The sequence below is a fragment of the Oncorhynchus keta genome, unplaced genomic scaffold, assembly GCF_023373465.1.
Source record: "Oncorhynchus keta strain PuntledgeMale-10-30-2019 unplaced genomic scaffold, Oket_V2 Un_contig_14032_pilon_pilon, whole genome shotgun sequence".
NCBI classification, from domain to species: Eukaryota; Metazoa; Chordata; class Actinopteri; order Salmoniformes; family Salmonidae; genus Oncorhynchus; species Oncorhynchus keta.
In genome coordinates this window covers 13,646-24,311 of record NW_026278508.1, presented here as the reverse complement: position 1 = coordinate 24,311, position 10,666 = coordinate 13,646, and the positions used below count along the sequence as shown (strand labels likewise).

Sequence of the window (10,666 nt, the reverse complement as noted above, 5' to 3'; positions counted from 1 at the left end):
CGACTAGTGGTTTATGATAGAAGTGTGGCTCACTAGTAGTTTATGATAAATGTGACTAGTGGTTTATGATAGGGTGTGGCGACTAGTAGTTTATGATAGGTGTAAAACTAGTAGTTTATGATAGACCACCCACTAGTGGTTTATGATAGTAGGTGGCGACTAGTGGTTTAACGGGTGTGGGACTAGTAGTTTATGATAGGGTGTGGGACTAGTGGTTTATGATAGGAACTAGTGGTTTATGATAGGGCCTGTGGCGATTAGTTTATGATAAATGTGGCGACTAGTAGTTTATGATAGGGTGTGGCGACTAGTGGTTTATGATAGGGTGTGGCGACTAGTGGTTTATGATAGTACATCGACTAAAATGATAGAGCAACGGCGACTAGTGGTTTATGATAACGTGTGGCGACTAGTGGTTTATGATAACGGTCACTAGTGGTTTATGATAGGGTGTGGCCTAGTGGTTTATGATAGGAGTTGGCATGCTAGTCGTTTATGATAGGGTGTGGCGACTAGTGGTTTATGATAGGCAGTGGCGACTAAAGTTTATGATGCGGTGTGGCGACTAGTTTTATGATAGACTGTGGCGACTAGTGGTTTATGATAGGGTGTGGCGACTAGTAGTTTATGATAGTGTGGCTTAGTGGTTTATGATCAGGTGTAACGACTTTTTATGAAGTGTTATGGTTTATGATAGGGTGTGGCACTAGTGGTTTATGATCATGGTTCTGACTAGTAGTTTATGATAGGGTGTGGCGACTAGTAGTTTATGATAGTGTGGCGACTAGTGGTTTATGATAGGTGTGGCAACTAGTGGTTTATGATATGTAGCGACTATGGTTTATGATAGGGTCACTAGAGTTTATGATAGGGTGTGGCGACTAGTGGTTTATGATAAATGTGGCGACTAGTGGTTTATGATAGGGTGTGGCGACTAAGTTTATGATAGGGTGTGGCGACTAGTAGTTTATGATAACAGTAGTTTATGATATGTGGCGACTAGTAGTTTATGATAGGGTGTTAGTGGTTTATGATAGGGTGTGGCGACTAGAGTTTATGATAGGGTGTGGCGATAGTGTTTATGATAAGGTGTGGCGACTAGTGGTTTATGATAGGGTGTGGCGACTAGTGGTTTATGATAGTGTGGCGACTAGTGGTTTATGATAGGGTGTGGCGACTAGTGGTTTATGATAGGGTGTGGCGACTAGTGGTTTATGATAGGGTGTCGACTAGTGGTTTATGATAGGGTGTGGCGACTAGTAGTTTATGATAGGGTGTGGCGACTAGTAGTTTATGATAGGGTGTGGCGACTAGTAGTTTATGATAGGGTGTGGCGACTAGTAGTTTATGATAGGGTGTGGCGACTAGTGGTTTATGATAGGGTGTGTAGTTTATGATTGTGGCGACTAATGTTTATGATAGGGTGTGGCGACTAGTGGTTTATGATAGGGTGTGAGCCTAGTAGTTTATGATAGGTGTGGCGACTAGTAGTTTATGAAACTGTGGCGACTAGTAGTTTATGATAGGGTGTGAGCGACTAGTGGTTTATGATAGGGTGTGGCACTAGTAGTTTATGATAGGGTGTGGCGACTAATGGTTTATGATAGGGTGTGGCGACTAGTGGTTTATGATATGTCGACTAGTGGTTCATGATAGGGTGTGGCGACTAGTGGTTCATGATAGGGTGTGGCACTAGTGGTTTATGATAGAAAGTGTGGCGACTAGTGGTTTATGATAGGGTGTGGCGACTAGTGGTTTATGATAGGATGTCCACTAGTGGTTTATGATAGGTGTGGCGACTAGTGGTTTATGATATCTGGCACTAGTGGTTTATGATAGGGTGTGGCGACTAGTGGTTTATGATAGGGTGTGGCGACTAGTGGTTTATGATAGGGTGTGGCGACTAGTGGTTTATGATAGGGTGTGGCGACTAGTGGTTTATGATATGTCCACTAGTGGTTCATGATATGTGGCACTAGTGGTTTATGATAGGGTCCACCGACTAGTGGTTTATGATAGGGTGTGGCATCTAGTGGTTTATGATAGGGTGTCCGACTAGTGGTTTATGATATGTGGCAACTATGGTTTATGATAGGGTGTGGCGACTATAGTTTATGATAGGGTTGGCGACTAGTAGTTTATGATAGAACACTAGTGGTTTATGATAGGGTGTGGCGACACAATGACTGTGGTTTATGATAGGGTGTGGCGACTAGTGGTTTATGATAGGGTGTGGCGACTAGTGGTTTATGATAGGGTGTGGCTCACTAGTAGTTTATGATAGGCACTAGTAGTTTATGATATGTCGACTAGTGGTTTATGATAGGGCGTGGCGACTAGTGTTTATGGGAAAGCACACATACAGATGCTCTTTCATTATTTTTTACTTTTATTTCTTATTTTTACTTATCTATTTTTTTAACTTAACACAGTTTTTCTTAAAACTGCATTTAAATCAAGTCAGTTAAGAACAAATCTTATTTTCAATACGGCCTGGAACAGTGGGTTAACTGCCTGTTCAGGGGCAGAACGACAGATTTGTACCTTGTCAGCTCAGGGTTTGAACTTGCAACCTTCCAATTACTAGTCCAACGCTCTAACCACTAGGCTACCCTGCCGCCCCGGGTGTGGAAGGAAATGACATTGTAGACCAGAGTTTTGAAATGAGATATCATTGATGTTAATGTTACTATAGAGATGAGGCCAAATGTAAGATCAGAGCCATTCTGATAGATGTGTGTCAGAAGAGATGGGACTCTGAGCCCAAGGGCCGGTGTTTATATGCCCTCTAAAGAAATTGTGGACCAAGATGCAAAGGAAGAGGTGGTGTTTGCTCAATTGCGCCAACATTGTACACTGAACTCGTCATTACATCTGTTTGGCAAAAGCATGTGAATGGCTTGTGTCTACAGGTCATGAAACAATGGAATGTGTTGTTATATTGTTGTAAGTGTGTTTAAGAGAGGACAGATTGAAGTATAGGGTCATTGAGGTTGGAAGGTATTTTGAGGATGGGAGAGGGTCTGTTAGAAGTTAGTAGGCTCTTTTTTATTTTCTCAGAAATAAGGTTAGGTAGGAGGCTTCAGAGATGTTGTAAACCGTGATTGACCACCCACTCCAGCACAGTAGGTGGCGGAATGCACCTTTAACGTTGGTTTGCGGACCGTCATTATATCATAGAAGAAGAAGTGGCCATAGGAAAGCTGTCTTTCGACAGGCCTACTCTGGCGATTCTTCACCAAATATTCTGTGCTTGGCATACTTTATACACAGATCTAAAAAGTACATCGACAAACTGACATCAGAGCAACGACAATTCAATCTCAACGTCAACTAAAGTAACGGTCATCCCGTGGAAACTTTGGATTTGTCCTTTTACCGCTGGTGAGTTAATGCTATCGTTAGCTAACTGTAAGCTAAATACAGGTCAACTCAATGAATATGTGAATTCATGCTGACTTTACTGGACAGGTCTTTATAGAATAGTGGAAGGTTTATTTGTGTCTTATTCAATCAAGGTTACCGTTTTTAAAATTATTATTATACCTATGATATAGTCATGTTCTAGAGACGATTTGATGAATTACGTCACGAAATGAGATGCTTCCCTTGAAATGGTTCCCTCTACACACAACTTTTTAAATATTAGAATATCCTGATTACAACATAGCATCACAGAATACAGTAGATAGTATTATATAAATAACATCTATGGTCCTCTCTTTATAACATCATAAAATACACTGGAGACATTCAGAAACATCATTAGAATGCATCAATTTAACCTTTTCTTTTTTTTCTGTAAAAATGAGTTCTCTCTGATATGAAAGATAAGGTCCATGGCTTCCAAACCTTACCGCACGTGTTGTGTGTTAATGTTCATCCAAGCATCGGGGCTATTAACAAAACTCCCTGTACAGAAGATGCCTTCATCCAATTACTCTTATGTGTAATGCAACAGAGTCAGGATCAAGGGCTTGGGTAGGTGCAACTAAGACCAGAAATGACAAGGGTTTCAGTAAGAGGACTAACTGGTGTCTCCAAGTGGCCACACACCTCTTCAATGTGTGCTCTGATACTAAGTCATCTCATTGCACTTTGACACAACGAAAGAGCCATCATCTTTAAGGTGTTCAATTATAATTTTTTGGACTTCCTAGCTTTGCCATTGAGGAACTGAAGCAAGCACTTGTAGATTTTTGGGGTTTGGAACCCAGCCCTGCATCTCCATCTCCACCCTGCATCTCTCAGTGTCCCACCCTGCATCTTCCATCTCCACCCTGCATCTCCATCTCACCCTGCATCTCCAAGATGCTTATATGAATGACATCAGAGCGGAATTGATTCTAATCCTTAACTCAGAACACATAGAGTCCTCTCTTACTCCGACGACACAATGCTGAAGTCCCAATTAGCAGGAGGGATGGGGTGAGATCTTGTTGTGTGTGTGTGTGCTGTGTGGTGCTCACGTTTTAAGAGCATCTATCAGTTGACTCTCATACAGCTCTGAGCTCTGACATCATGTGTAGAATGTTACTGTACAGCCACTGTGTTCCAATGTAATTCCCTTATCAGTGACCTAATCTGCCATTTCCAACCCTTTACAGGTAGAGTGTAAAGTGTTGAGATTAATAGCCTCTAAATACTAATGTTATATAAACATGCAATATACATAAAAAGCATTAATTGATATTACAACAGCATGTCTTCACATCAAAAATTGAAATGCCATGGAAATATTCAATCGGTAACATGTGATCTGTAAACATCAAAGTATTGGATGTATATATATTTTGACACTATCCTTCTACTACAGGTCATCGAAAGTGTATGGACTTCCTGCTGTCTTCTACTACAGGTCATCTAAAGTGTATGGACTTCCTGCTGTCTTCTACTACAGGTCATCTAAAGTGTATGGACTTCCTGCTGTCTTCTACTACAGGTCATCTAAAGTGTATGGACTTCCTGCTGTCTTCTACTACAGGTCATCTAAAGTGTATGGACTTCCTGCTGTCTTCTTCTACAGGTCATCTAAAGTGTATGGACTTCCTGCTGTCTTCTTCTTCTACAGGTCATCTAAAGTGTATGGACTTCCTGCTGTCTTCTACTACAGGTCATCTAAAGTGTATGGACTTCCTGCTGTCTTCTTCTACTACAGATCATCTAAAGTGTATGGACTTCCTGCTCTCTTCTTCTACTACAGATCATCTAAAGTGTATGGACTTCCTGCTGTCTTCTTCTACAGGTCATCTAAAGTGTATGGACTTCCTGCTGTCTTCTACTACAGGTCATCTAAAGTGTATGGACTTCCTGCTGTCTTCTTCTTCTACAGGTCATCTAAAGTGTATGGACTTCCTGCTGTCTTCTTCTTCTACAGGTCATCTAAAGTGTATGGACTTCCTGCTGTCTTCTTCTTCAGGTCATCTAGGTCATCTAAAGTGTATGGACTTCCTGCTGTCTTCTTCTTCTACAGGTCATCTAAAGTGTATGGACTTCCTGCTGTCTTCTACTACAGGTCATCTAAAGTGTATGGACTTCCTGCTGTCTTCTACTACAGGTCATCTAAAGTGTATGGACTTCCTGCTGTCTTCTACTACAGGTCATCTAAAGTGTATGGACTTCCTGCTGTCTTCTACTACAGGTCATCTAAAGTGTATGGACTTCCTGCTGTCTTCTTCTTCTACAGGTCATCTAAAGTGTATGGACTTCCTGCTGTCTTCTTCTACAGGTCATCTAAAGTGTATGGACTTCCTGCTGTCTTCTACTACAGGTCATCTAAAGTGTATGGACTTCCTGCTGTCTTCTACTACAGGTCATCTAAAGTGTATGGACTTCCTGCTGTCTTCTTCTTCAGGTCATCTAAAGTGTATGGACTTCCTGCTGTCTTCTACTACAGGTCATCTAAAGTGTATGGACTTCCTGCTGTCTTCTTCTACAGGTCATCTAAAGTGTATGGACTTCCTGCTGTCTTCTACTACAGGTCATCTAAAGTGTATGGACTTCCTGCTGTTGTCTTCTTCTACAGGTCATCTAAAGTGTATGGACTTCCTGCTGTCTTCTTCTACAGGTCATCTAAAGTGTATGGACTTCCTGCTGTCTTCTACTACAGGTCATCTAAAGTGTATGGACTTCCTGCTGTCTTCTTCTACAGGTCATCTAAAGTGTATGGACTTCCTGCTGTCTTCTACTACAGGTCATCTAAAGTGTATGGACTTCCTGCTGTCTTCTTCTACAGGTCATCTAAAGTGTATGGACTTCCTGCTGTCTTCTTCTACAGGTCATCTAAAGTGTATGGACTTCCTGCTGTCTTCTTCTACAGGTCATCTAAAGTGTATTGACTTCCTGCTGTCTTCTTCTTCTACAGGTCATCTAAAGTGTATGGACTTCCTGCTGTCTTCTACTACAGGTCATCTAAAGTGTATGGACTTCCTGCTCTCTTCTTCTACAGGTCATCTAAAGTGTATGGACTTCCTGCTCTCTTCTTCTACAGGTCATCTAAAGTGTATGGACTTCCTGCTGTCTTCTACTACAGGTCATCTAAAGTGTATGGACTTCCTGCTGTCTTCTACTACAGGTCATCTAAAGTGTATGGACTTCCTGCTGTTGTCTTCTTCTTCAGGTCATCTAAAGTGTTTGGACTTCCTGCTGTCTTGCCATTGACTGCATTGTTGTTGTTCCCACCAGCAGGACAACATGAGTCTAAAGAGGGACAAGCTGTTGGATGGACTGGAACAGAGTTTATACACCCTAACCAAGGACAACTTATGTTACCTGTGCGTTCGTTGTGGAATAGGATCCGAGGATCGGTTCAAAGGTAAAGAAAACAGTGAACGCACGCTGCGGCGTCAAATCATGGAGGAAATCTGGGAAAATGAGGATTCAAAGTCTTGGTTACTCCGACTGAAAGAGGACATCAGAGGTATACAGGAGGATGGTATACAGGAGGATGGTATACAGGAGGATGGTAGACAGGAGGATGGTAGACAGGAGGATGGTAGACATGTAACCGTGAGCTCCAGTGCATCAAGCAGCGTGTCCTCGAGTCCCAGCCAGTCTGATGGTGATGGGGACGCTGCAGACTGCCGTGAAGCTGGGAAGCCTCGACAGTCGGAAGTGACTCAGCGAACACACACTGGAGAGAAGCCTTACTGTTGTAGTCAGTGTGGGAAGACATTCACACAGTCAGGAAGCCTGGCAACTCATCTGAGAACACACACCGGAGAGAAACCGCATAGCTGTGATGTATGTGGGAAGACTTTTAACGTAGCCTTCAATCTGAACCGACACCAGCGAACACACACTGGAGAGAAACCCTACAGCTGTGAGAAGTGTGGGAAGAGCTTTTCTCAGTCAGGCCTACTGGCCAGCCACCGTCGTTCGCACACAGGAGAGAAACCGTATGTCTGTGATCAGTGTGGGCAGAGCTTTGTCAATCCGGGATCCCTGGCAAAGCACAAGCGAAAACAACATGCTGGAGAGAAGCCTTACAGCTGTGCGGATTGTGGGAAGAGTTTCTTTGAATCACATACCCTGGCTAACCATCGGAGGACACACACAGGAGAGAAGCCTTACAGCTGTGATCTATGTGGGAAAAGTTTTGCTCTGTCAGGAACCCTGATTAAACATAAGCTGACTCATACAGGAGAGAAACCGTACTGCTGTGACCGGTGTGGGAAGAGCTTCCGTGAATCAGGCAGGTTGAAAGTTCACCAGAGAATGCACACTGGAGAGAAACCTTACGGCTGTGATCAATGTGGGAAGAAATTTGGTCATTCGCAACACCTGAAAGAACACCTGCGAACGCACACAGGAGAGAAGCCATTTAGCTGTGATCAGTGTGAGAGGAAATTCACTCAACCACAACACCTGAAATCCCACATGAGAACACACACTGGAGAGAAGCCGTTTGTCTGTGATCAGTGTGAGAAGAGATTCGCTCATTCGCAACAACTCAAAGCACACCTGCGAATGCACACCGGAGAGAAACCTCATATCTGCGATCAGTGTGAGAAGAAATTCGCTCATTCGCAACACCTGAAAGATCACATGCGAACACACACAGGAGAGAAGCCGTACATCTGTGGAGAATGTGGAAAGAGCTTTGCTAGAACAGGAACATTGAAAGTGCACCAGAAATCACACGCAACAGGTGAAGTGTGTACCAATCTGCCTCCCCAGGATCAGTTCCAGAACCCTCAAATAAATCTGAACAGCACAAAGTTCCAGATCCATCTGCCTCAAATAAATCTGAACAGCACAAAGTTCCAGATCCCAGGATCAGTTCCAGAACCCTCAAATACATCTGAACAGCACCAAGTTCCAGATCCATCTGCCTCCCCAGGATCAGTTCCAGAATCCTCAAATAAATCTGAACAGCACAAAGTTCCAGATCCATCTGCCTCCCCAGGATCAGTTCCAGAACCTTCCATAAACTCAGAAAAGTCCAAAGTTCCGCTGCTGGACTCCTCTGGCACTAGGCATTATGACACCTGTCTATTCTATATATATAATATATATGCGGTAAAGAGGTGAATGGAACTCGGGAAAACAATAGAAATGCCATGGATACAGGGAGAAAGATGCCATGGACACAGGGAGAAAGATGCCATGGACACAGGTGGGAGAAAGATGCCATGGACACAGGTGGGAGAAAGATGCCATGGACACAGGTGGGAGAAAGATGCCATGGACACAGGTGGGAGAAAGATGCCATGGACACAGGTGGGATGGACACAGGTGGGAGAAAGATGCCATGGACACAGGTGGGAGAAAGATGCCATGGACACAGGTGGGAGAAAGATGCCATGGACACAGGTGGGAGAAAGATGCCATGGACACAGGTGGGAGAAAGATGCCATGGACACAGGTGGGAGAAAGATGCCATGGACACAGGTGGGAGAAAGATGCCATGGACACAGGTGGGAGAAAGATGCCATGGGGGAAAGATCCTGAATCTCCTCATGGTCCCCTCACTATATGTTGAGGTAAGAATCAGAGTATAATGTTTGTATGGATGTCAACCCACTAACACATGTTCCTGTCATCATCACCAAATCAACTGCATTACAGTAACAAAAGGACTTTGACGAACACAGATCGTTGATGCTACAAGCTCATAAGAGCCAGGATGTTAGCGTTCAGCAGTTACTTCTTCTCAACAGGGAAAGGGACAACTTCAAAAATGTGTCATGCAGAGGAAACAGACAAATATTTCGAAACCACTTTGTGGGCCTGTTACATCACAAATCACACGACGGATTGGACGAATATATCCACTTGGTTGGATCAGATTTGTTGAATGTGAGCCAATGACGCGTCCTGCGTTCCAGTGACCTCTTTTCCCACATCTGTGCTTGAATCCAGTTCTACAGATTCTGAATTTGGTTTTAATTTATTATATATGAACATTCCACCCCCCCCCCCTCCTCCAAATTCACTGTGTACAGAAACATTGGTTCATTAAAATCATTGAGTTACGTGGTGTGTGTGTGTGTGTAGACTTTTTTTATATTTTTTATTGTTTTGACTCCTCAGTTCAGTCACAGTTCAATCTTGGTACCTAATATTATATATATGAGAGAGAGAGAGAGAGAGAGAGAGAGAGAAAGAAAGAACCCAGCCCCCCTTTTAGTTATTATTATCATTAATACCCATGCAGTTTATACATGTACACTATTTATGTTAATAGCACAGTTCTTGTTAAGTTCTCTTGGTAGAGATGTTCCTAACAGGCTTATCCTGTTTTAGGTCAGTGAGTTGGCTTTTATGAACCAGTTATATTGTTTATTTTTTATTTGTTTTACACTTTGCCAGATTAAACCTCTTCAAATGCAATACTGTCCAAATAAAATAGCCAAAAAAAAAGGGGCGCTAAAACGTGATGCAATAGCTCTTCGCGCTCCACTGGGTTGAGGCTAAATGTAAGATCAGAGCCTTTTTGATAGATCTGGAAGAGACCTTTAGTGGTCAATGAGCGTGTTAGTAGGTCAACGGGGGAATGTCCTCCTGGGGCTTATTCAGATGTTTTGGGTGTGTCCACTGGGGCAGAAGGAGCATGATAGTGGTCAATGAGCGTGTTAGTAGGTCAACGGGGGAATGTCCTCCTGGGGCTTATTCAGATGTTTTGGGTGTGTCCACTGGGGCAGAAGGAGCATGATAGTGGTCAATGAGCGTGTTAGTAGGTCAACGGGGGAATGTCCTCCTGGGGCTTAATTCAGATGTTTTGGGTGTGTCCACTGGGGCAGAAGGAGCATGATAGTGGTCAATGAGCGTGTTAGTAGGTCAACGGGGGAATGTCCTCCTGGGGCTTAATTCAGATGTTTTGGGTGTGTCCACTGGGGCAGAAGGAGCATGATAGTGGTCAATGAGCGTGTTAGTAGGTCAACGGGGGAATGTCCTCCTGGGGCTTAATTCAGATGTTTTGGGTGTGTCCACTGGGGCAGAAGGAGCATGATGCTTTGCGCCTCAAAAAGACATTTGAATGTAAGGTTTTGTGCACGGATTTCCAAAGCAGGGCGCCTGTCCACGAGGGTTTAGCTCTTGGGTGGCGCATGCAGATTATATATTTTTATTTTACCTTTATTTAACCAGGCAAGTCAGTTAAGAACATATTGTTATTTTCAATGACGGCCTAGGAACAGTGGGTTAACTGCCTTGTTCAGGGGCA

The 10,666-nt window shown here is 43.4% G+C and overlaps 2 protein-coding genes and 1 long non-coding RNA gene across 3 annotated transcripts; all 3 read left to right on the top strand.

The window, feature by feature from the left end:
• Positions 1-3,296: 3,296 nt before the first annotated feature.
• On the top strand, positions 3,297-8,431 carry LOC127905994 (zinc finger protein ZFP2-like). The gene is made up of 3 exons (XM_052501644.1): positions 3,297-3,384; positions 6,688-8,316; positions 8,408-8,431. The coding sequence occupies exons 2-3, from the start codon at positions 6,694-6,696 to the stop codon at positions 8,429-8,431; spliced, it is 1,647 nt and encodes a 548-aa protein (XP_052357604.1). The 5' UTR covers positions 3,297-3,384; positions 6,688-6,693.
• LOC127918373 (Kruppel-like factor 18) lies at positions 4,749-6,660 on the top strand. Its single transcript, XM_052501646.1, has 4 exons — positions 4,749-5,377; positions 5,429-5,980; positions 6,026-6,151; positions 6,320-6,660. The coding sequence occupies exons 1-4, from the start codon at positions 4,831-4,833 to the stop codon at positions 6,658-6,660; spliced, it is 1,566 nt and encodes a 521-aa protein (XP_052357606.1). The 5' UTR covers positions 4,749-4,830.
• A 160-nt stretch (positions 8,432-8,591) lies between the features above and the next one.
• Positions 8,592-9,481, top strand: LOC127918372 (uncharacterized). Its single transcript, XR_008099787.1, has 2 exons — positions 8,592-8,721; positions 8,763-9,481. It is a non-coding gene; the product is annotated as an uncharacterized LOC127918372 (long non-coding RNA).
• The last annotated feature ends 1,185 nt before the right edge of the window (positions 9,482-10,666 follow it).

Coding starts and splice junctions, on each gene's coding strand:
- LOC127918373 (XM_052501646.1), top strand. CDS start 4,831: ATGGACTTCCTGCTGTCTTCTACTACAGGTCATCTAAAGTGTATGGAC. Junction 5,981..6,025: donor CCTGCTGTCTTCTACTACAG/GTCATCTAAAGT, acceptor CTTCTTCTACAG/GTCATCTAAAGTGTATGGAC. Junction 6,152..6,319: donor CCTGCTGTCTTCTTCTACAG/GTCATCTAAAGT, acceptor CTTCTTCTACAG/GTCATCTAAAGTGTATTGAC.
- LOC127905994 (XM_052501644.1), top strand. CDS start 6,694: ATGAGTCTAAAGAGGGACAAGCTGTTGGATGGACTGGAACAGAGTTTA. Junction 8,317..8,407: donor ATACATCTGAACAGCACCAA/GTTCCAGATCCA, acceptor CTGCCTCCCCAG/GATCAGTTCCAGAACCTTCC.